General features: G+C 38.8%; 1 protein-coding gene across 1 annotated transcript; it reads left to right on the top strand.

The window, feature by feature from the left end:
* Window positions 1-4,331: 4,331 nt before the first annotated feature.
* LOC139131810 (E3 ubiquitin-protein ligase TRIM71-like) lies at window positions 4,332-8,274 on the top strand. Its single transcript, XM_070698088.1, has one exon. The coding sequence runs from the start codon at window positions 4,703-4,705 to the stop codon at window positions 6,227-6,229; it is 1,527 nt and encodes a 508-aa protein (XP_070554189.1). The 5' UTR covers window positions 4,332-4,702; the 3' UTR covers window positions 6,230-8,274.
* Window positions 8,275-27,606: the final 19,332 nt, after the last annotated feature.

A 27,606-nucleotide genomic window follows, 5' to 3' on the forward strand; every position in this document is an offset into this window, starting at 1 on the left:
CGAGTCGCCAATAGTAACAGCGTATGACATCATCAGACTACAATCATCCCGAATCCTGGACTTTACTCCTGTAATTAAAAAAGTCAACCTGACAAGATTACTAACGGTAAATCGCAAGCAACAATAAACACTTGAAGAAGGCACTGTCCGTCTTCGAGTGCCATGTCGGCTCGACAGCTCAATGGCGTTATTTAAATTTAATAAGCCTACAAATGAATCTGCAACTTTTGAATCCGTTAATAGAAATTAAACCAACAAGTTCGTTGTTTCATAGATCGCCCAGAGTATGATAGACGGTCTATTATGTTTTTTATTATCAAAATTCGAATAACATGAACCAATACTGATGTATGATCGAAAAAACCCAAACGATCATCACAGTTTCAAACACATGACAACCACAACCTTATTGTATTATGATAATTCACTAACTGCATGATCTATGGAAACAATGTACTATGATAGTCTTGGGGCAAATCAGCTTCCATTTTACCACGATACTGAACAGTCAAATCTATCAAAAAGTTATTTCAGAACTTGCATGCTACCTTGTGATAAATTAAATCAGAAGAGAATAATAAACTTACTCTCTGTTGCCTTGACAAGCACTGGATCATGCGTATACATCACACATTTCTGTACCCAGTTCTTGTCTACGTCATTGACTTCATCCCAAAACTCATCTGTTGCGTAGTTTGTGAAATGTGAGTCAACAAATGCAGTCATCATTTCCACCGGATAGGAGGTGAAGTTATTGACACGAGACATTGTTTCTTCGATGTAATAAGGTAAGTCTGCCTGAGGTATTTAATTAAATGAGCAAAGAAGCTTCAGTCAAATAGTCAAGCCGGACCACTAGCTTTTTCTTATATTTCATATGTTTATACACACAAAAACTATAAAGGGACAAAGTAGCTCTTCTTCTACCTTTTTGTGATATCAAGAAAACATGGAATACTTTCATGAAGTCACTGAGTGTACAAAACAATGACGGTACATAACTGCCAAAGTGTCAAAAGTTACCCCTTTGCCGAATGCAAACAGGTGATTTCGTTTATGACGTCTGGGTAAAATGGATTTTTCCTATTCCAACTTCCTGTGACATATAAATGATGTAAGGGAAAGCTGCTATCCTTATCTGTATGAATGACGTCATTACAAAAACTTGAATGAGGTTCAAACCCTAGTGTATGTTCAGCCGTGCATGATTAGAGTTGTACACTTGAATGTTTGAACTTGATATTTTTTTGGTACACTACAGACCATAAAATGTTTCACCAAGTGTTTAATCTTGTCTGGCAGCAAGTAAAGTTAAGGTTATGCAGTGTTGACCCGTATTGCAGCATGTTTCAAGAAGTAAACCAGCACAAACTATGTTTCATATCAAGCAATTTTATGGAAGATAGGTGAAAAAGAGCGACTTTGTCTCTTTAAGAAACATATATGAAACACTTGGCTGAGGAATTAACTTATCAGTGGAACTTCTTGTCACAAGTTGCCCCTCTTGTCATTTGAAGAGATTTGGACGCAATGTTGACGCTTTGTGCCGTGACTATTCTGTTCACTTTTATGTAGTGTGCACTTATTAAATAAGTATGACCTCCATGAATGACACTTTATTGCTTCTGAAATAGGAGAAAACACCCAAACCTATTCTCGAAAGCAATCAGCAGGCAGGGAAATTTTTAGACTCTCTCACTGCCCTTCGTTCGCTACGCAGTTGTGCACAGGTTTTGGACTGACCATGATTTAATTTGTGAAGTGCTGAATGCTAAGAAGTATATATTCTTGTAAAAAATGTAAAATATTCTCTTCTTTTTCCCCATGTTGACGTAAAGGTGTGTTGAGGTCAAAGGTAAAATAGCGTCCAATAACCTATAAAGTTTTTGTACTCCGCGTCAAAGGCATCGTCCGCCAGCACGGCTTGTTAGCCAGACAGTAGTCTTCCACTAACTACGCCGTGCGTGATCACCCTGATATACTTTGCGAAGGAAATCTGATAGAACTTGAAAATCGGGCGGACCAATCACAGCACGCGTTACATACACAGAGAAATCCGAGATGGCGCCGGCAAAGTGCAGAGTGTGCATCTGCGACACAGATCGACGAACAATCTTCGCATCAACGTTTCCCAGTCACTTACTTGGCATTCTAAACGAAGTTTGCGGAGGACTTGACGATCGTGTTGGATCGAGGTATATTTGTAAACCATGTTTCGCAAAAGTAAATACTTTAGCTAAGCTGCAAGACAGTGTTACAAATTTACACTCTCGCTTTGAAGGCGTACGGGCAGAATAAGAAATGCCAAGGCCTGATTTCGAGAAGCGTCCGGCTGCCCGAAGAGCAGGCCTTGGCAAGAGAAGATGCGTCAAAGGTATTGGACTCCGCGTCTCCTGATACCGAAACTTACTCTACGACGAAACTATAGACGCAGGTGTACAATAAAAGATATTATTAGCAACTTATATTGTATTCTTGGTATTATTGGAAAGCAATATAAGGGTATAATTTTGACCGCTGATTTCGATATTGATGTTGTATTGTGAAAAATATGTTAGATACTTTAGCATGTCACAATTTTTACGAGACTATAAGTAGGTCAACTAGGGTCACAGCAAACTCACGTTTAGTTATTGATCACCTTTAATCGAAATATTGATTCTGGTAGTCTGATATCTCTGACAATTGTTCAATATTTGCATTGATTGACTCTGGGTATGCAATCCATGTAACAGACAACTTAATTTATACTAGTGACTACTCCAAGTTTCGTATTGAAGATTTTAGAGATACCCCAGCATGAAACTTGGGGTCATGTGTTAAACTGCTACGATATCAACGTAGCATTGCATAAAAAGTGATCTGGAAGTTTTAGGAAATTTGTGATGTTCATGTCCCTTTTAAACGCATAAATTAAAATAAAAGAAGGCAGGAAGTCAAAGTTTCGGTATCACCTGGTTATAGAAAGTCCGTTTAAAACTACGCATAACCTGTATAACGCTTGGGTTAATTACAACTTCAACAGCATACTACATGATCACAATAAAGGAACATGATTTTCACGAATGCTTTCAGAAAAGCCAAAAGAAATCACTATTATGCAATTGCCTTTAAAAGTGCCAGATTTTAATAACTCAAATGTAAGCATCTCCAAATCCACAATCAATTTGAAGTAAATTGCAATGGGAGTATTCAAACCCATACTGACTTATCAGATATTGTAGACAATTGGCGAAAATCTGGCTAAACATCTCCAAAACTCTGTCAACTCTGTTTTCATGATTTTCTAGACAATAGGGCCAAGCATTCCTTTTTTGTTAGACAAGTAACAGAGTTTGAAATGGAACAGATTATCAGTAAGATTGACGTGTCAAAAGCTGCGAGGTCGGACAATGATACTCGTATATTTATTAATGATGCCAAAGCTGAAATATCTTACCCTCGTAGTTATTTTATTAATCTGTCTTTTCGTGGTGGACATTTCCCCAATGACCTAAAATAGTAAGAGTCCTGCCTTTGCATAAAAAGGGTGACATCAATGCTTTTTAAAGAACTGTAGACCTATTTCTATTCTCATTAGCAAACGTTTTGAGAGAGTTGTAGTAATAGCGTGATTGGTTACTTGGAATGAAAATGATGGCGTTGACAATAGACAACACGAAGTGCCAGGGATTTCTTTTCTCTGTCCCAGTTTTCTTTTGTCTAAGTTTTTGGAACAGGATCAATAATACCCGAAAAAATTATCGCTTTATAAAAGATTATCCAGAACCACTAACATTAATCGCAGACAAGAGCTTTTAATCACGAACGTATTGACCGGGAAGATAAAAAGGAATTGTTAGAGGTAATTAAAATTTACTGTCACACAAAACGTACGTAAATAGTGATAACAAAGTGTAAATCACAACATTTGCCAATATTCAGACTGACCCATTGCTTAGCTTTTCTCGGTCTGTCACTTGCATGCCAAGTGCGATCACCCCACCGTATCGCGACAGTCTGCTGAAGTTCATTTCTTCGATTTATTGTGTTTTGACCTTTACATACCTCCGGGCAAGTCTAGCTGATATCTACCCCTTTAGACAATGTGTACGTTGAAGGGGTTATTACAAGCGCAATTGTTTACTCGAGTTCATTGTTAGGAAGGATCCAATATTTGTTCCGGACTCTCAAAACATCACGAAGCCATGACCTTCAAATCTCTGTTTGAATTTACTCTCTACAGCAGAAGCAGCGAGCTTGTGCTTTAACAATACTGTCTCTGTATAAGTTCAAAGTTCATACACTGTGAAATATAAGCTTACGTATCACGTGACTGTTCAGCTACCCCCAGCAGACAAACACCAAGATGGCAGAAGGAAACCACAAGAGATCGTTTCTCGCGAAAATTGATGAAAATTTCCTCATATGTAGCATCTGCTCGGACAGGTACAGGAGCGCGAAATGCCTTACTTGTCTGCATACATTCTGTGAACCATGTCTGAGTCAACTGCTGAAGAAAGCCGGAAAGTTAGATTGCCCGATATGTCGACGTACGTGCCCGGTTCCAACTGAAGGTGTTGCCGCGCTGCAGAATAATTTCTTCGTCAATGATTTAGTCGAGCAGTTCAGATTATGAGACGACGGTAAGATTGAAGAGTCAACAAAGTGTGGATGGTGCGAGCAAAATGAAGGTCACGAGGTGAGATGCATCGAGTGTGATATGAATTTGTGTTCAACTTGTGCATGTTCGCACAGACGTGTACCGGCAATCCGGTCACATCGACTGATGCCCCTCAAGGAATACAACGAGGCCAAGTTCGCCGACCCTGCCTCTGTGACTGCACCAAGGCAGTGTGATAAACATCCAAGTCACCCGTTGGCGTATTTCTGTGAGACCTGTGATGAAGTCATATGCCTCGAGTGTACAGTTATCGATCACAGAGCACCAGAACACAAAAACCAGTACCTTAAAGAATCTGCAAAAAACTATGTCAAGGACTTACAAACTCTGCTGACGAAATTGGCAGAAAAGGAACGAGATGTGAACGAGAGTAAATACCACATAGATGAGAGAATAGCTTCACTGGAGAAAAGATACAACGAAGAAAAAAGTAAGTTAAACGTTCACATCGAAGGCATTCTTCAGAAAGTTCGAAGGGTAGGAGCACTCTTTGAGGAGAAAATGAAATCCGAATACGAGTCTAGAAAAAAGACCTTGCAATGGCAAATAAAGGAACTTCAGCGTACAGAGAATGATCTGTCAAGTACACGTGACTACATCAAGAACATCTTCGACTTTGCAAGCGCTGCACAGTTGATGACTGCCAAGAAGGGAATAACATCACAAGCACAGGAACTTATGAAGACAAAAACGAAAGTGAAACCAAAAGAAAGTGACTATATCGAATTCAGAAAAACCGATGACCTCATTGGGGTGGAACCTGGTGATGTTGGAGACGTATTTGGTCTCTCAACATGTTCGACTGTAGCTAAAGTCTCAAAGTATGGTGGAAGTAAGGTTGCTCTGTCAATAGTGTTACAAGCCGACGACCATCAAGGCACGCCACTATTTACTTCCACTGATGAGGTACAGGGTACAATAACTGGGTGTGGTGACAGAGAACAGCAAATGCCAGTCAAATCAATTAAGTCGAAATCGATACACCTTGAAAGTCAGTGCTTAAAACTTGACAGGGATTGTAAATTACGTGTGGTTGTTCATGGTACTCAAATAAGCCCGTTTACGAAGCGGAACCAAAATAGTGAAGAGCCAATGCGATTTCATCAACATCACGGAGGGAGAGTGAAGTTCTCTTCAGGTTATAACACTGCTACCCCTGAAGGAAGCAGTGCTATTATCTTTACCCATCGGTCGATAACTTTTGATGAAAAAATATCGGTGAATATGTCAAGCTATAGCTATGGTAGTGAGCAGCACGCCCAGTGTTTCAGCATGGAAACCAACGATGCAATAGGACTAACTAGAAAAAACCCTGATGAAATGTCTCAATCGTATCTGCAAAACTTACGCCCTCACGATCTCCATAATAGTACCAATTATTGGCTGATACCTGCAAAATGTTTTGGAAGCAATTTTCGACTATGGGTGAGCAAAGGCGGAAAGATGCTGTGTTCAAGCAACAACGATGATGCACGTGTTTGTTTCCATGACATAGATTTAAGTAAACCATTATGGTTTGTTTTCGTCTTACAGAACGCTATCAAAAAAATTAACTTGTTTAATTAGCTATAACAACGAGATTCCTTTACACGATGTAAAACTCGTGTAACTGATCATACGTTGGCATCGTTCTACCCAAGACTTGAGCCTCTCTGTTTCGCTCCTCACCTCTTCATTTGAAGAATTTTATTGACTTGGGCACATCTATTGCTTTGAATTAATTACATCTTACTTCGAAAGCCACGCTTTGACATTGTCATTAATCTCTAAACATTTTTTGTAAAGCAACAATAAGAGAAAGACAATGAGAAAATTCTACTTTCATTATTGCGTATGTATTTTCCCATAATTTTGATTTGTTGCAACGACATTATATATTATTACAAATACTTCAACAAATATGCCTTCAATCACCTGTGAAGCTAAAAAGGTGCACCAATTTTGAAAATAATATCCCTCGTCAACACACTGAGCGTGAATGGCTGTTCACAGGGAGTCAGTAGCTTGTCGATTAACTCAGCTGTACATAAGGATCTTCCTGTGACATCGAAGCATCCTTTCCTTATTTAGGACATATGTTGTTGGAAGCCAGGTATTCCATGGCTTCGATAGATTACGTAATTGACTTTGAGATCTAGTAGATTTAATTTGTAAATTCCCAGGGATACTTATTTCATTATTCAAACTTTTTTTAATGTGTGAATTGATCTGTAAAATGAGAATTACCCGCATTTTAATTCCGTTTTAATGTATTTTTAAAGAAACACGTTTTTTTCATATGATTATACTTACGGCTTTAGAGCCATTATTTTCAGTCATTATTCAGTAAATGATGATGAGGAAAATATCGATGAAGGTTACAAAATCGAAATCAACGAATGGTCATCTGTCACACTATGGATTCCCATTCTTTTTCTATGTATGTCATTTGGATCTTTCGGTGGAGATCTGAATGAAGTCTCCATCGCATGTTTTTGAAACGTTGGCTTCGCTGATAGTGAAATTAGTTTTTGAATAACGTTGTATATCTGTCGGTTTAAATTTCAGTATCGATGTTATCCAATTCCTTGTGTGCAAAGCCTTGAGCACATATACACTGTAAAGTATCCGAAACTAGTAAACAGCATGCTCATTTTGACTTGTCATGATGGTATAACAGCATGCGCCTTAGGACCTGAAAGTCGCGCCAAAATGAAAACGAGTCTGTTTCACGAGGCTAAAGGTTTTGGGCGACTCTCGGGCCCGAGGGAAAACATATGTTATTACACGAATACCCGAATACCGGTTAATCCGCATTTTGTCACACACCTTATCCAGTTTTCTCGCCTAGATTGAGAATTTCCTCAAAAATTGTCACTCGTCTCGATCGTAGACGTCACTGCCATCTTTTTTACGAGTTCCAGTATGTACGATGTAGACGGCACTTTCATATTTTCCTGTCAACATTTGTTCCCAAATTTTAACCGACTTCAAGTTACAGCTTTTGTTAATTTATAACCCGTAATTTGCTCTTTGCATGTATCAACGTCAAGGTGATGCATGCCCCGTGACCGTAAATTAACGAATCACAGCAGATAGTTTTCATAAGATGTGTTACGAAATGTTATATTACATTATTATTGTATCATATGCAGATAAAATGAAGGAATCGCAAACATTAATAGAAATGTCTAGAAAATACTGTAACTTTAACAATTGTTTCGAATTCAATACGGGATCGTTTACTTTTTGTTGATTTAGTCAGTTGTTCATGTTCACTCCAGTACAAGTACTTTTGACAAAAAACTTTTATATAGCAATGTTTTTATACATGTAGTGTATCTATACCAAAATGGGTTACAATTTATTCCACTGTTGTGTATTTGTCTTTTACGTAGAAAAGTATCTGGTCATGTTAATTTATCTATTCCAATTAAAAAATCCTCTTATCTATAACATTAACCCAGAAAATAAAAGCCCTAAGGTTTTGAAGCAACAATTGGGTGTCAGTGTCCATTGACTTATCTTGTGTTTGCTCGCCATATGTATGTGTACTATTTTAAACGAACAGCTCCACTTCTACGAGACATATTTACTTTTCCAATGGAAAGGTGTATCAATTGTCTAGTAATCTGGCCATTATTTTGCGAAAACAACAGTGTTCTGTTAAATATTTGTAACTTGATGACTAGAACATTTTCATTTTTGTGACAAAACCTTAAGTGTTTATAGAATACAAAGTGGAGTACTTGCAAATGCATTCTATTGTGCATGATCTTTTTTTACCAATGAATTCTAGCCCCAACGAAAATTTAGCTGTATACAATTACAGGCTATACTGACAAGCTGAACACAATTGCGATACAATGACAATTCTATAGGGTAGAATGCGCCCTGGGGACAGATATTCGGACTCACAAAATTTTACATTTCTTTTCTGACCTACCTTTGAATTTTTGAAGGCTCATTTTGAAGCTCTTGGTGAAAGAAAAAAAAATGTCACCATCTCAGTTTTTCGAAATTCGAAAATTGTATATTTCTCATTAGAGTTAACACAGGAACGGCAGCTATTTTGAAAGACAAACATTGGTAAATCTTGGGTAATTTGTTTCTGTAGTACCAAAATTTGCACGTTGACCCCCGAATTTTATTCTTCATCTTGAATGAGTATGGTTGAAAGATTTCTCGAGGAAAGTTTGAGCGAAAGTTTAAGTCTTTCACTTTCGAGGATTTATTTAGCATTACGAAGGAAACGCGGCGTTCGACAGTACATTAATGTCTGCTTTAGCTTCTGGTGTACATCTATGATGTAAAGGGACACAGGCCGGTGACGTATGATGAGAAAATATCAGTGAAAGTAAAATCGCCGAGTATTATATCGAACTACGGATATGGTGAAATTATCTTTGGATTTACTTTGAAAGGCCAGACGAGGACGTGCTTCCACTATTTCTGCAGCTTTACTACAATGGGTTGATCGATGAATTTAGGATAATTACATCTTTCGATATTTCCGAAGATGTAAAAGTGTTATGTTCTATAAACGATTTCGATGCAACTGTTCTCAGTAAAGGCGTCGATACCAATGAACCGCTATGCTTTGCGATTCTTAGCAACCCTGTTGAAACCACCATATTAGCTCTTTATGTACAGAACAAATTGATTTATTGTAATTATAAGCAGGACCGTCCAAACCCTATTATTTATTTGTTGAAATTATTTCAGCAGCAAATGCGGTAATGAAATTCAGCAATAAATGTTTTTGAAATTAATTTTTAGCGAACGAAATAGTCGTATTTTAACACAACATACGCAAATGTATACGGTATATGGGAAGCTCTGTTTTCCTAGCAGTTTGTCGCCGCCCTCAACGGTCTTTCTAACAAGCGACGCTCACTGAGCAAGCCGTGCTATAGCGTTGCGGAACCCGGCTTCGCCGGCTAGCTGAGCTTTGCTCAGCTCAACTGCTGAGGGCGGTCAAATGGTCTGAGGTGAAGGCAGCGAGGGGCTGTGAGAGAGTCTAGGAAATTTTATCCTTTTGCTTAGCGGACATACAGGGAAACCAAAGCTAGGACACAGCGAGAGTGATTCGGCTGTTTGTAGGAGGACAAAGTCGCTTTTAAGTTGCAAAAAGAGTTTATTTGAAACTTTTGTCACGGTAAGATATCATGCAGAGCGTTTTGTCCAAAGGAAATGGAGAACTTAGCTGAGAGTGAGAGGAAAGTTTAAAATCGGCGGGCAGGTGCGAACAGCTTTTATTGATATAGGCCTACTTGCCATCTTCATATTTTAAGTTCTATATAATTCAAAATATTGTAGGAATAGCATCAAATAAGGTCTTCTCTGGTAACAATTTCTTTAAATTACAGGGTTCGAAATGATTTTTTTATGTTATAATGCAAATGGACTACCACTACGCTTTTACGCCCGTCGTATGAGGCCGAACAAAAAAAATTGTGATGTTTCGATAACCCGACCTACCCTACGACCCTTAACTTTTTAGAGTTAGGTAAACACGGAAGTAAAAAAAAGAAAGAATAAACCCGTAAAATCAACCGTTAGTTACTTGGTATTTAATTTTTGCTTGAATGAGGATGTCGTTTATGTTTCCCCCGTTTATATGTACGGTTTTCTGGAAATGTTGTGTCCAGTGTTTGACCGCCCTGAAGCCTTGGAAAACGCATATTATTTAGAAATAAAAATATTTTGCAAAAAAAAATTCCTGCCGACCTACCTACCCTATTTTTGAAAACCATGTTATTGGAACAGCACAATTTATTATTTTGGCCTGACTAATTTTAACTTAAATGATTCCCGCCGGACAATCTGACAAAAAATGACTAATATTATACTTTAACACCATCTCTCATCTAGTTTAATTTTCACGCAGTAAACCCAAGCGACACATTGACGGTGCTGGAGACACTTTCAAGCTGAAGAGTTGTATAACACTATACCACAAAATATTAAATTTTCATTTTACGTATAGGCTACGTACTTAAACAGAATGAAACAAATAAACACGAGACAAAAGGTACACTAAACTCGATATCCTCTCTCATATTTCATCATGCTGAATGTCCAAACAAGATTTAGCGCTAATGATAAACAGAGCATTGTTTTTTTATTTCACCAGGATCAGATATGATGGCTGACTGTTGTTTAATAAACGTCTGCGAGCCAGCTTTGATCCAACAAACCCCTATTTATTCGTAGACTGGCCCCTGTCGCTTGGCTTTTCTCGGCAGCAGTCACTGACTGTGGGTCATCGCGCTAATCCTCCCCACCCTTCCCGATCTACGAAACAGCCTGCCAGAGTATATTGTTTTTGATTTCGCGATCACCTCACCACTAACACGACAGTCTGTTGAAGTGTATTCCTTCAGTTCATTATGTTTCGATATATGCCCACAGATTTTGGGCAAGTCTACCCTTCAGCTGTGTACTGGGGCCATATTCCATGAATGGTTTGGTTGGCCAGACGAGCTGCCATTGAGTGGTAAATCTCCTCCCAGCCGTCACGGTGGCTATGGTCTGTTTCATTGTACTATTATGAAACGTCTAGGTAATCATGATGTTTGATTGGGAGGAGATAGTTTGACTACATGGTGTTGACCTTTGCGTAATGTAGCGCACATGAATCAGTGAATAGAAAAGACAACAGACTGAGATGACACTTAAAGGGAAACCTAAGTCCAGCGACATTGACCGTTTATCCCTTCCAAAATCACCCTTGAATAAAATGCAGCTCAAATTTGCAACATAGTTGCACGCGCCGACGACTACGGAGCGACGAAAAGAGACATTGAAGTAGACGACATTTATGGAAATGAGCTCGGAATTCCATGGGCGCGAAAGGGCTCATGGGAGGAGCGTGCGTGACGTCATCGGCGATACAGACGATTGTAGCTTGCAGCTGAAGGAGTTCTGTAAACAGTTCAGCGCGTTTGTAAGACGACTATGGAGAGTTCGGACAGCGATATTTCTGACATCGAGTATTAATTTATCCCGACTGAAATCAAACCATACTATTAATTTGAACCAAGATATCATGAAAGCATCTCCACACATCGTTCATATTTGGTTGTTTGCGTTTTGTGTATGATTCCACGAAGGGAGTCACTGTGCTTGTACAGACCCCGAACTGAATTGGAGACACTGAGTGACCCTGCGATCCTTCAACGCTACGTTTCTAAAACATAGTTTTTCTTTACCAGTCGCTTAAAATTAATTTTTGGTTCGTGAATGATACGGAAGGATTGACTGATTGTACGTGTTACCATAGACCCTTTAGGGTCTATGGTGTTACCATGTAAGTCGAGCTTGGCCAGATCTTTAAGGTTGCGAAATCTCCGATATGTATCGGAAAATATTTATTCGCGATTCGACAAATCTATAGTGTCGTCTATTTTTCGAAGTTCGTTTCGAACTTAGGAAGTCGGGCTTACTCAGATCTACAAAGTGATGAAATCTCCGATATAGTGGATATTTGCCCGCTATTTAAAAAAGACAGTATCGTCTATTGTTGTATTTCATACAAGACCAGCCAAAACTCCCGATGATGTCCGATATGTCCTCTGTTCAAGTCCCGATCGATCGCCAAGTAAAAATGTATTACCTGTACAGAATGTAATTCGTGCAAGGCCCTCCCAAACTCACGGTGATATCCGATCGGCCCTCTCGACGAAGTCCCGATAGTAGTGTATGAAAGTTCGTGTGGACATTTAATGAACAAATGCTTTGCATGTAAAACATGTATTTCGTGCATGAATAAATCTAATAATGTAAAACATACAGTATTCTTGACTACCGGCCATGGATGTTATTTTTGAACTTAGAGTCGGACAGAGGTAGTCGGATCTGTTAGGTGGCGAAATCTCCGATATACATCGGACATTTACCCTCAATTTGACAATGTATCGTCTAGTATCAGAGTTAAAGTCCTAAGTCGCCGATATTTATCGGATAAATATCTTATTTCGCAGACCCGGCGTGCCGACACCTCACAGTGCAAGTAAATCTAGTGACAGTTTTTCGGACAGGGTAGTGAATTTCGCTCAAAGCCGTTTCATAAATGACGAGCACTGCGAGATCTTATTACCATATCCTTCGAAACTTTATTGCGCTTATCCTCAAACTGTTGACAGGACGGAAGTGTTATTTAGGGGGTCAAAGTTGCCAAATTGTTGACCCCATGTTGAGTGCGTAGTAATTGGACTGCTATCGCAGTAATCGGACGTCGTATTTCGAATGTGATTATATGGGCTAAATATTGATATTTTGAAACTTCAAACCCCCGATTTTCAATTTCGATATGTGATAAATTAGTTACGTCTAATCCATGGACGACGCAACTATAAGCTTATTTCGACGTGTATGGCGCTTAAATATCGGACATGGGCTGTCTCTGTGTGTTGCGTTCGACACCTTGTATCGAACAGTGTGACTAAGTTGTAGCCCGAAATAGCTTCTACCGAAAAAATATCCGAAACGGGACAACAGCGTCACTTGACTTAATATGCTGTCACATGACTTGTAAAACACTATCAATACAGAGCGAAGTGAGTACAACGAACAGCATGTCATTAAATGTCCGAAAACCGAGGTCGTCCGAAAACAGCCACACTGAATCGTCTGCATTAGTCTAGGAGTCCCGGCGCAATTGATATTTATCGGGTAAATATAATATCGGCGATTTGTCAGACCCGCCGTGCCGAGACACAATAGGCGAGAAGTCATTCCAGTATATCTTGTTATATCAATATTACCAGATATAGTCCCGAAATTGACTATATTTATTGGGTATATATCGGCGATTTCGCAGACCCGGGCTGTCGAGATAAGAGACGCTTTGTGTAGTTTCCGTCTTCGGATTTTAGAGTCCCGAAATCGCCAATATTAATATTTATCTGGTTAAAACCGGCGATAGTAGGCTGACTCAGCATGTCAAGATACGAACCGCATTGTGTAGTATAGTCTTGTATCGGTATCAGAATCCCGAAATCCCTTATAAAACAATCATCATGAAAGAAGTAGAACATAACTTTTTATCTTTTAAAGATTTTAAAACTCGCCCGATTTTCTCGTAGCCACTGTCTTCGAAAAAGCTGTTCTGTGGGACGACGATAAAAGCTGACTCAGTTTGTTCTTCCTTGAGTGATTTTTGCACTCAAGTGAACAACAGTTAATCATTTTTTATGCTACTGAGCATAAAAGAGTCGTAACGTGCAGAACTGCACTGCTGCAGTCATAGACTCCAATGCTTTGGTAAGCTGTTACACACGTTCGTGTATCGCCGATGACGTCACGCACGCTCCTCCCATGAGCCCTTTCGCGCCCATGGAATTCCGAGCTCATTTCCATAAATGTCGTCTACTTCAATGTCCCTTTTCGTCGCTCCGTAGTCGTCGGCGCGTGCAATTATGTTGCAAATTTGAGCTGCATTTTATTCAAGGGTGACTTGGAAGGGATAAACGGTCAATGTCGCTGGACTTAGGTTTCCCTTGAGATCCTGTCACACGGTGATCATACGAAGTCATCGTAACTCATAACAGATAAGATTCGAATCAGCATAATGTCGGTTTTGTTGTTTGAAAAAGTTGAAATTTGAATCGCTTCTTCCCACTCAATTCGTATCAACAGTCACAGATAAGACGGTCGACGCACGATTGTGTCCAATGTATAAAGTGCTCAGGGAGCATTCGTTTTTACAGGGAGGGAGGGGTCGTGGAAATCAGGGGGGTTGCCTTTTACGAAACCGTTTTTTTTAGGTGTGGGTCAAATTTTACAATCAATGATTGGAAGGGGGGGGGTCAAATTTTACAAAGGTTTGTATGGAGTAATGGAAAAAAATTGACTTTGGAATTTCACCGAAATGTTGCTTGATCCTCCATACATAATCTATGAGTAGTCTACGAGGAAACTATGAATAATTTCTTTTAAATACAAAACTAGCTTAATCTGAGTATTTATAGACTCTTGATTATTGATATTAATGTACTTGATCAGACTAGGGTAGTTACCGGTGCATGTGTGAGCAAGAAATTTGATTTTGGAATTTTACCGAAATTTTGATTCACTATGAGGAAACAATGAATATTTTTTTCCAATACAAAACTAGTTAAATCTGTGTATTTATGTACCCTTGATTATTGATATTAATGTATTTGATTAGACTAGGGTGGTTACAAGTGGATGTTTGTGCTAGAAATTGGATTTTGGAATTTCACCGAGATGTTGATTCACTATACATGTCCGTCAATGAGGAAACTATGAATAATTTTTTCCAATACAAAACTAGGAAAATCTGTGTATTTATGTACTCTTGATTATTGATATTAGTGTACTTGATTAGACTAGGGCGATTACAAGTTCATGAGTGTGCAAGAACTTTTATTTTGGAATTTCACCAAAAATGTTGATTCTCTATACATTGTGGAGAATATTATATTTGAAAGAGCAGATCTGAAAAACCAATATGATATTGAAATTTCACCCAGAGAGTATTTGTAAAGTTAAAAAAGGATTCTTTGAAGGTTCAAAGGTCAAATGGGAAATTATAAGTCAATTAAGATATTATTGATACGAACTGTGACATCTGGGGGAGGGTCGCTGTTTTTTGTGCATGAAAATACGGCTAGTTTTCAATCGGGTGCGAACCTACAACATACGGCATCAGTCGCCTAGCGGAGAGGCAACAGAGAGAACCGCTCCGCTAAAATCTCCACTCCCAAAAAAGAATGGCTCAATAGCCGGCTAAGTTGTTACATTTTTCTGACCGAGACCGCTCCACACGTGGGTGTGTGTGTGGTGTGGGTGTGTAGGTGTGTAGAGTGGGTAACTCTTTTTCTTGCAAACACTTTTGAAGGGCCTAGTTTTTCAGCCCGGGGCCATAGTGTGCGAAGGGTAAATGAATCAAATCGGATGGTTTGTTTTTGTTTTGTTTTGTTGTTTTTTTTGGGGGGGGGGCCGGGAGGTCACATTTTACAATTGATGAATTTTGGGGGTCAAATTTTAGAAGTTTGATTTGGAGGGGGGTCGCTTTTTACATTTCATCTGTCGCTCAAGTTCCACCGACCCCATCCCCGTAAAAAACAAATCCTCCCTTATCGAAATGACTTTAAAGTGTAAGATGCAGCATAGCATACGTTGCCTTATTTGCAATGTACCCGGATAATGACGCACAGAGAGCCTGTAATGTAGGCATGGCTCTCAAAGTTAATAATTGTCAAACCAGGATACAAACAGACAATTGTGCGGTGCAGTGTGATATATAGGAGACGCCTACGAGAGACACAAACTCCCACGTTGTAATGTAAAAGGGAACTTATAAAATACAATGTTGGCCACTGATCGATGCAAACGGTAACACATTCGACAATTTGTCGGGGTCGGCTCTCAAAGAAGAAACGTGTACTTTAATTGGAAGCATTACAACTAACGAAACTCAACTTTTACCTCGTGGAAGACCAGAAATTCCAAAGCCAAAAAAACAATTTCCATCCATTAGTCAATTTACTTCTTTCCACTATTTTCTTCTGCAGATCTAGAGAAATATTATCCCCATCGCCACAATGTTCTTCTTGAGGAAACAGCGATAAGCGTCGCCTCAAATATTGATTTTAGTCGAGCAACGTGGAGTGGAAATACAAAGATTTGTCTAGGTAGACTAGCATCTTAGTACTACGCAGAGGTAGACAAGACGCAGTAGCCTCCCCAGTTGAGTATGTTCAGATTTTAAATACAATCAAAAGGTGGAGCAAGAAACACCTATCGCCAATTTTTGTGGCCTACGACGACTTGAAGAAAGCTCTGTCTTGTCAACGTCATGCGTAACTGTGTCATTTGACTTGACACTAAATGTAGTACGAGTGAACTATTGTTAGCGCACCGCTAGCGGCAAACATTAAACGGAGTCTTACGCAGTGGACACAGAATCATGGTCCGACACAAGAAGGTTGCGATGAGCAAGGAAAAACTTCCCCTACAGTTTCTGCAACTGGTGGATTTTTGCATCCAGAAAGGTACTTATTCATAGGCCGAAAGAAAACAAAGTAGTGTGACATCAAGGAGTGTTCTGATTGGTGCTAGTAATACGGTGTCTACCATGTGCACTGCAGTGACACACAGCAGAGTCATGTTCCTTCATTTCTCAATGCTGGTTGTTTAAAATAATTATGGTTTTTAAAACTTTTGGTTCCTGGCATAATTTGACACCGAGCTTACGTCGAATAGCAGGCTGTTAGAAACAAAGATACTTACTTCGAATAAATCGTCCATCTGGGTGTCGGTTAACGATGTAAGATTTCTATAAACATTGTCATAGTTGACGCCAGGCAGAGCTTCTTCAAAAATAGTTCGTGCATCAGTCCTTCCGAATCGAAATCGAAAACCAATTATGTTCTCATAGCTAACTTCCCTTGGGTCAGCAATGACACTTTCCACCCAATATCGCCTCGGTTCTCGTGAGGATATGTAATTCTTGATATAATTAAATTGGTCTTCTGGTAGGCCTGCAAAATCTAGACGAAAAAATACTCTGTCAGTGTTATTTTTTGTTAAACTTGTCGATCGGCTATCTCATTTTGACAAGAATAACAAGATTCGGACATTATGATTTCATCTCATTAATTACGTTGAGGAGAAACTAAATGCAAAAGAGATTGGGAAAGAGATATTGTGCGGACAGTTAGCGCACTGTTCCTAATGTGCAGAACTGTCTTACCATGTATATATATATATATATATATATATATATATATAATATATATATATATATATATATATATATATATATATATATATATATATATATATATATATATATATATATATATATATATATATACACACACAAACACACATACACATAACTGGAAATAGTTTAAAACTGCGGATACGACTAAGTTATGAGCCGATGAAGAAGGAAAAAAAAAGACGATGTTTCAACTTTTACGAAAACAAGATATTGGCTCTGTCACGGAAATAAATCTACATGACATCATCGGCAAAGAACAATCTTACCTCCATACGACCTTGATGAGAAGCTTAACGCGGAACAAGCGATCAGTATAATGCAAAGTTTCAATAACTCCATGTTATTTCTGCGAAGTGAACAAGTTCCACCCAAGGAAAACTCGCAGCCAACAACAAAGGTAACTTCCCGGACTCAAGTAGCGGTCTTTTCCAAAAAAAAAAAAGATTCGTACAGAATCACTGGAGCAATATTTTGAGAGACAGCACAGATTACCACAAGTCTACATTCTTTGCGTGTGTTCGTTTGTTAAACGTCACAGAAACGATTACGTAACGGCATCGCTTTGACTTTGGACTTTCGAGATAACATAAATCTCAAACGCCCGAACAAGACAGACTATGCTCAGTGACGGTGGACGATGACTGAATATTTTGCTATACATAAGGTAAACTGAAAGATCCGTCGCTCGAGGACGCTCCCTGGGAGCGTAGAGAGCGCCCCCATGCGATGAATCTTCCAGTCTATACTTAATGATGATGATGTTGCTGCTGCTGCTGTTGTTGTTGGCCTTGTTGTTACATACAAAGCATCAAATTTTCTCTTTCCTTAACAGGACATTTTAAAATGAAAGGTCAAATAAATACATGTTTAAAATGAAAGGTCAAATAAATACATGTTGAAAACAGCTACATCGCTAATGTCGCTCGATTGTTCTTGAATCGAGCTCTTCGGTTATGTCTAAAGAAATCTTTTGTTTCCATTGATTATATCTGGCATATGTTTTGCTTATAGTTTATATTAGTCTGAGAATAGAACCTAAATAACACTTTCAAGAATATTAAAAAAAAATAGTCGTATCAGTGGGTGGAAGTGTCTCGCGCATGCGCTCTACTGCACATACTAATACGCGATTATTGATACATTGCAACTACTGTATTTACAAAGTTACAGCTACAAGCAAAGAAACTGCTCGTTCAAGTACGAATTTTCGCAGCAGACGAATACGTGCTCTATTTGAACGAAAATAAGGGAAAGTTTTTGTCATTCTTTAGTTTTTGTTTGTATCAACTTCAATTTCTTTTTGTACTCCCTGTAGCACACTCAGTGCCCAGTGTTCTGCAAGTCGACGTGTGTGTTAAGACTGCAGTTATTGTCAACAAATTAATTAACGTTTCGACTTAAATTCGATGTAAACCTACGACAACACTCACAATACGCTTATTAAATGTGTGTATAATACAGTCATTTCATCAGGTTTTTTGTGGTCTAAAGGCTGCATTTAGTACACAGAATGAAAATACTGTTCAACTAGCCAGGGTGATGAAATAGCCATAGAGATGAAAAGACCGGGATACCGAGTTGGCTGCGAACATCTGGCACAGTATGTCATTTACATTCGAGGCGTATATTAGCTTTACAAACAAACTGAAGATATGCAAAACAATGAAGCAATATCTAACAACATATTTCTGTTTAAACAACATTACCACTTAACTATGCGTGTCAGAAAAATTTGACACACACGCAAACGTTTATCCATGGATAGACAGTCTCCAGGCCAATAGCGCCCTCAACAATAAGAAAGTAAGATTTTTGTTTTTATCAAGCCTGGCGAGTTATGAAGAGTGCCACCTATAGGAGTTGGACTGCTTAAGGACAGCCGTTGAGAGTAGAGAAATGATGAAGCAAACAGTTGTTCCTTTTCAGACAATTTTCGTCTGAAGTCCTACATCGCTGTCCAAGATCTTCGCTGACTATTCGGAGAGGAACCATCTCTCCATGCTACGCCAAACAAAGGCATGTGGATAGACTAGGCGACTGTACTTCTGTTGCCCCGCATACTGCAAAGATTCATCGCTGTACTGAACTGCGTTCTCTGGTCATACAGAAATAAAGTACAGTAACTTCAACTCTCGATGGTAGCACCCTAAGAATAGGCTGAGTACCCGATGCTTATTCCTCAAATTTCAAAACACCACTTATCTGGAATTTTTCAATAAAAAGACATCTACATTATATTAGAAGAAAATTAAACCAGAAACCCCATTCTTTATAAAATCTAGAAGCGTGTGAGATAATTGCTACCATATCGATGTTGGATAGAGCAATGAGATTGTCTAGACATATCAGTGTAGAATATTGCTATTGTCTGTACAATCTTACCTCTATTGCAGTTTGGAGCAACATGATAACTTTCAGGAAAAGAGTGCACACGATGACGTTGTTCTTAATAATCCCATTCTCAACTGGACGCTAATATGGCTGTACATTACCTACCAGATTTCAAAGGGATAATCTAAGCCTTTCATGGATCAGATTTTGATGCGGACCTTGATGATGAACAAACCTCCCCGTTTTCCCTGAATTTAGGAACACGCATGGGTACCCATTTTCCCAGAGAGTGCCGCCGCCTAGCTTCAACTTCATAGAGAATGTACATTACATATGCCATAACAGTGCTGAGACTAAGCTGCAGAATGAGCTGCACGGGGACAAAACATTCGATTCCACCGATAAGTTTATGATACAACAGCCAAGGTCAAAACTAAACACCTTCCTAAAATTAATGACACTGGATGTCTCAACACTACAAGTACGCATCACGGAATTGAAACAAGCAGTAAAACATCGTTTCTAACTCTTTTTTCATTTTTCACACACACAACAATAGTACTGTTACTGGTATAAAGAACTCGGAAAAATCACAAATTAAGCAGACATGTTTGGGGTTATCTCCGTTGAAAAAATAGGCAAGGAGTATGTGCAGCAGCAATGATTCCTCGGAATGCTTCTTCAGTGTGTTTGTTAACATTTGTGAAGCAAGGGCGATTGTGACTCTTGGAACCCCTTCACCAATTTTCCTTTTTGCACTTATAGATGTGATTTACTTATTATTCACGTGAGAAATTTGGTAAAATTACAGGAAAGCCCTAGTAAAATTTATTTAATGTTATGGTCAAAATTAAATGATAAGCCTTATGAAACCAATCACTATAAAAAGATTGATGACCCAGGGGTCTAACCATCATAGTGATTGGCCACGGAGTTTTGCATTGGGCATCCAAACAGATAGATAGATAGATAGATAGATAGATAGATAGATAGATAGATAGATAGATAGATAGATAGATAGATAGATAGATAGATAGATAGATAGATAGATAGATAGATAGATAGATAGATAGATAGATAGATAGATAGATAGATAGATAGATAGATAGATAGATAGATGCCGTTCATACACAGGCCATTGAAACGTCTCTGAAACGGTTCTGGGCCAATACTGACACAGAAAGTTATGTGTGGGACACTCCGAAATTTCTGAAGCGTTTCAGATTTGAGACGGTTTAGTCGGCCCGACCAGAGCCGTTGTAGGGATTAACTCTATCCGCAAATCGCTGTGTGGACAGACTGAGCCGCTTCAGAAGCGTTTCAAACGCCCTCACGCGACAGGTATTTGTAACATAAAACAAACAACAACCAATATACAATATTCACTTTCGCCATGGCTGCCGAACACAGTACTACATCTCGCGGTATACTGGTCCGACGAAGAGATAAGCTTGATACCAAAAACCCTATCAATTCGACCAGAAAAAATTCATTACGATTTGAAAAACGTCGAATTAATAGGAAATTAAAACTGCCGAAATAATTTAGTGGTCGAATTTAATTTGGAACGACGAGGATGAAATTTAAGCGAGACATTTTTGCCATGTTGAGACTGCTTCAAAGCATGGACTGTGAAATTTTGTGAGGTCGACAAATTTCGTAACAAAAAAACCTCAAACGCACGTTGGTGTCACATCAAAATCAAAGTGGCCGCGATTACAAACGGAACAATCCTGTGAGACTGCCACCGGCCGCTCGACGGACGACACGTAAGTTGACATCGTGTGCCAGCCCTTAGAAATATATTGTAACTCCTTGACAGGCAGATGAGATAGTCTTATAGCGTTTGATGCATTGAAAGTTTGTAAAAATAATAAAAAATGACATCACCGATCATAAGAAACGTGGTGTTGAAGACAATAGTTTTTAAAAGAAGACTATGACGACCATATTTCTGTAAGTATTATCTAACTTTAGAAAACCAACATCTGAAGATTTACTTCCACCAACACTTTTGGATTTGTTCCACTCTTTATTATAAGATTAGTCGAATTTCTGGAAAGTAGGTGTACATTTTCGATGTCTGTGTATCGTCTACACCGAAGTCATATCCGAAAGAGTATAATCAGTTCGCGACCGCGTAAACCTCTCTCTCCCTCTCTCTCTCCGGCATTTCAATGTTTTATATTGTCGACAGGTCACTGCTCATTGCAAGTAGTTGATGTCAATTTTTCCGTATCGGGCATGGTCTCTATCGTCACTCTAATTGTTAGTGTTTTCCTGTTATATTCCATATCAAACTCAAAACACAACGTGAACAACGCTGATAATATATTGCATATTTCGTATCGAAAACCGGTAAAGTTCGTAACTGGTGACATGTCACGCCCTGGAGAAAGTTCATCACCATCGATCGAATGTCCGTGGCACTTTTGCTTCCAAATAGACATATTGAAATGCACAGGGAACTTCGCGGTATGGCAATTATATGAACTTTACCTTGAAGAAAGTCTGTGACTTTAAACTGGCCGTACAACCAACAATAAACATGGCGGAGCAATGATACCGATTTCAGAGACTTCGATTTTTTTTCATTGCGACCTCGACCGCTGGTGAGAGCGAGTCGTCTATTTTTTTCCACTGGCTATTTGGCTTTGAATTTTCAATTGCCATCTTGCGCTAAGTTAAAGCTAAAAACAAGACGGGCGTTCTCTGTAAATCAATAAGCCTTTTGAATATGAAAAAATCGGACATCTGAACCTCAACACGCAGCTTGAAAGTTGTTCTCCGAATCAGGACAGGGACATCGGCCCGGGACATCGGTGAGGCCGGATTTCACGTAGTAGCTATGGAAACCGACGGCTCTGTCTATGGTTCGTTGTAAGAAACCATGCGATGTACGCTCCCTTGGGCCGTGGAATTTCGCCGTATCGCCTCTACAGACTACACCGTCTATTACCTAACCATGCTATTAAACAATCACACGATAGTTCAGTAACATATATCTTCATTAATCTACCGATCATCCACCGTCGAACACTTCGAAAACAATGGTCGCGGTCACGGATTCAAGGACGTTCACAAGAAGAAATTATCAATAAGTGGCGCGCAGAATTATTTTTACTGGTTTTGAGAACTTCTAAAATAACTTGTAATCTGTATATCTTCACACATCGAACCGATATTGTATACCTATCACCGTCGAGAACCGATATTGTATACCTATCACCGTCGAAGTTTATGTCTTTCACTGTAGAGTTCTTTTTATCCAAAACACATATTCAGAAGAGTCCCACAGAGCAGTCAAATGAAAGGATATTTTTCAAGCGAATGAAATTGCACGAAAGAATGAAAATCAACAGCACACCATGGACGTGATTTAAAACAATAGAGCTTGTGAATAGGACTATTTGAGTAAAAAGTGCCGTTTTTCTCGCAATTTTAGCAACTGTAACGACCCTTTATTCTTTAATACCTTTCCATAATTGAATTAAACTAGGTTTAGGGCTTATACACACAGTGTACACTGATGTACAGAACTTTAAAAAGTATTCTGCTGGTAACGAACAGGGGTTTACACTCTAATGGGCGCAGTAAAACAATGGTCACGTCCATAGATTCAAGGACGTTCACGGGGAGACACGATGGCAAATAGTGCAGTGTCGTAAAATTGCTTAGACTAGTTTAAGAACAGTACAATATCTGGTCATCGGTGTACCGCTACCTGTGAATCGAAACGACAAGTGTAGACCTATAGCTTCGAAATTTATGGGAGAGACACCACGACTGAGACCGACAGTAGCATAACAAACTATTCCCAATTGTTCGTCGTGTTTAATACAGACATCTCTGTAGGTGATTCTGGTTTCTCTTGAATCAAAAGTCCGACATTGACAAATTGACATAAAATAAGTCCGAAAAGTTATGTTTTATTCAACTAACTGATTCATCTCCTTTGATATCCCCTATTAGCTACATGTAAACAGTCCGGAAAGACTGACATCGATGTCTCCCGGGCCCCCATTTCTTCACCGTTTTGCAAAACATCTCATCAGCCGGACGCATGGGCAATATCTTTGTACGTTGGTCAAAACTAATGACAGTATAGGTCAGGATGTAACATCGGTCAAAGTAATATTGAATATGGAAGACGAAAATGCTTTCATTGATTGACAAAAATGAGAGGGAACGAGTCAGTAAATATCGAACCATAAAGGGGAGATCGAGACTGCCATCCCCCATGATTAATCAACTGGGAACAAAATATATATTTCGATCAACAGACTTACACAACCAAAGACAGCATTTTATTCAGCTTTAAAATAAGTCACCGCCTTTCCTATTATAACACCCCGTTTGCGTTTCGATCTACTCTGCTCTGTCCCAATCGGTATGGCCGTCCGGGTTTCGCCTGCCGTACTGACTGATACATGGTTATTTCTTCACATATTTTTTCATCGTTTGGCATAAAATACAGCATCTCTTTGGTGCACAAGGCAAATCAACGTTTAGAAGGAAAGTCACAGGAGGTTAGGATATTATATACCGTAGGTGAAATTAGAATGGAATGTTGAAGATGAAAAGACTTTTATCAGTCGACAAAAATTGCCATAAACCGAGAATTGAGATTGTCTATATGATTTATTAATTGGGAACAAAAATATTCGATTGAGTCATTAAGTTTGTGTTTGATTCGTTTTAAAATGTGTTCCTACATTCTTATCCGATTGTTTGTGTAATAAAAATGTTTGTTTCGCCTCGGATATTTGTAGGGAAGTTTGGATTAGTGTGGACGGTAATGTTTTGTATGTGTGAGGAAAGCTTATGGCGAGGCGAAACAAACATTTTTATTAACACAAACAATCGGATAAGAATGTAGGAACACAATTTAGAAACGAATAAAACACAAACTCGACACAAAAACATTTTGGATAGTTCGGTGGGGAGCCTCTTTCACATTCTTACAGCCAGTACGACGTCGTTCGTTTCAGCCATCTTGTTATGCAGTATGCTTGGCCATACACACCTTTTGAACTCGAGAGGGCGCATTAAGACGTCTTAAATATCAAAACAATGGCTTAATTTTGTGAGTATGGACACGAGCGGACCCAAACTATTAATCCCCTGTGTTTACAAATCACAAATAAAGTCGCTGAAACTTTTCAATTTTTGCCTGTATGAACGAAGTAATAGATAGATAGATAGATAGATAGATAGATAGATAGATAGATAGATAGATAGATAGATAGATACTGTAAGTAGACAGACAGACAGACAAACTGATAGATAGGTGGGTAGGTAGGTGCACTGTAGGTAGAAAGAGAGATAGATATTGTACAGATTGCTCGATAGATCGGCCAACAGATCGATAGCTGGCAGGCTACTTTTTGAGAAACGCTCATCACAGATTAACGCCCACTAGTTACTGTGGAAGTCGTGACCCAAGAATGACCTTGTGCATGTGTATGTCTAAATCCGTGTATTTCATCAGAATGTCCTGAATATAATCTTTTATGTTACTCTCTGCATGATCATTAGGTTTTGGGCCTAAATCCCTCTATTTTTAACCCACAGTGCCCTCTTTAAATAACACCATGGTATATGTAGGGTGAATATTGAGAGTTGTATTTCGGCTTCATAATGCCAATGGACATGGACATGCTTTCGAAATCAAGAATTTGAACTTCAGAAACAGAAACAGAACAAATCTCAACAAAGTTTTTATTTTACAAAAGAGAGCTTTACGTATTCTGTTTGAATTACCTTACGACTATTCTTCTCTTGAGTTATTTTCTTGGTTAAATGTTCTGTCCATTAGACAAAGAATTGTTCATTTCATGGGAGTGTTAACATTAAGTGTATGACTGGAAATGCACCAAAATATCTGTGTAATTTCTTTGTATTTCAGAGTGATATTCATCCTTATCAAACACGTTCTGTTTCTCGTCAAGACTGTTGTATTCCAAAGTCATTTTAAATACTGGTCAACGGAGTTTTCATCACCGTGCTACAAAACTCTGGAATTCTCTGCCAAACGACATAAGACATGCGCCTAATATTACATTTATAAATATAAAATTTATTCTACTACTGTTATATCTTTATTTGTTTTTATTCGATGAACGGAACGGAAACCATTTCAGGTAGAACTCGCCTCGGGGATAGATATTCAGACTGTCAAATCTCAACAATTCTTCTCTGATCTATCACTTGTGGGGCTCATTTTTAAAGCTCTTGCGGTCAGAAAAACTTTCACCGGCTAGTTTTTCGAAAATCCGAAATTAAATTTCCCCCATAGAGTTAACACCTGGATGGTGGCCATTTTGAATTTCAAATATCGCTAGAATGTTGGGTAATTTCTTTCGCCAGTTCCAAACTTTGCATGGTGACCCCCGAGTTTTATTGATGATTTGGTAAGATAATGGTTGAAAGTTTCATTTAAGTCTTTTACTTTCGAGGCGCATACTACTTTATTAGTTGCATTCATTTAGAGCAATAAAATATAAAAAAGAGTCACTGTGCAAGTTCAGTACCAACAAGGAATACCGGGGATTAAATTTACCATGTCAGAATTTGAAAAAAAATGTTGTGCTTCTGATTCCTCACAGAGAGGATATTATGAATTTTTTCGACGGAAAAATTCAGAAACAAAATGGAAAATGAAAATGGAAACACACATAAATAACACCGTCAAAAATATACCGCACAGACTGCCTGAAGCTTAGAACTTCGTTTGCATTACACATGAATTTCCCAAAACGGAACTTCCTCTTCCTGGTTCTTGCGACCACTTGTCACGTGACCGATCTGCATCGAGACCAGCATGACAGCCAATATAATTTCTTAAAACTACGTCAGCGTGGAGTCGCGCAGGGTAGCTGTTTCGAATTTGTATTGCAGTATGTCCGATTACCGTGTCAAATGTCTGACGGGATTCACGGTGTTTTTCAACTTCTTTAAAAAACTTCATACCGAGGGATGTACAAATCTATTTTTCCATGAGACTTATCACAAAATAGGCACACTTTCAAAATAACAACAATGCTCTGTCATTGTTATGAATGCCCATTGAACACAAAAGGTACCACAACTTACTAATGTGCAGGTAAATACATAAAGCTCATTGATTTCTTTACTGACATAGGAGAATGACGATTTTGCGAGGCACAGCCAACTGCTGTACTTGAGCCAGCTGCCAGTGTTTTGCAGGGAAAAAACAGCTTGAACTCACGGACGCGGTTTAATGAATGATATGTTGACGTTTTCTGACAGTTACGAGAGGGGTCCTCCAAACAAAGCTGCTCTCTCAAGTCAGCAATCGAACTTTTAGTCTGGGAGTCGTAGTTCAGAACTGTCAAGACTAAGATACATGTACAACAGAAGCAGATTTGACACCTGAAGGTTCTCAGTTCCAATTCTGAACTTGAGATATGAGATATTGATGACTCGCAACTGTAACCTCTATCAAACAAAGAAACCAATTTCTATTTCTTATCATTTTTATATGCGATATTAGCCATAAATTATTCATACATCATATTCCCTAAAAGAAAAACTCTGTCCCATTTCGTTATATATTTGTTCTATGTAAAAGTTTATTCTGCTTAGGATGAACTCGGATCTATTTTCTGTCAAACGTATTCCTATCTCCAGGAACAAACATTTCGTCCAAGGACGATTTGGTCCGGATCTACCATGGATGCTGGTTTCCACTGCTCTATGTTTAATATACCCGTATATTTTTCGAGGCGTGTCAATGAAAAATGAATCCTGAACATGAGGTGAGGGTTTAAGTTTAGGTCTTTTACTTTCAAGACGCATACTAGCTTAATGGTTGCATTGATTTGGAGCAATAAAATTCAAAAAGAGTCGCTGT

This window comes from Ptychodera flava, chromosome 4, assembly GCF_041260155.1.
Source record: "Ptychodera flava strain L36383 chromosome 4, AS_Pfla_20210202, whole genome shotgun sequence".
In the NCBI taxonomy this organism is placed as follows: Eukaryota; Metazoa; Hemichordata; class Enteropneusta; family Ptychoderidae; genus Ptychodera; species Ptychodera flava.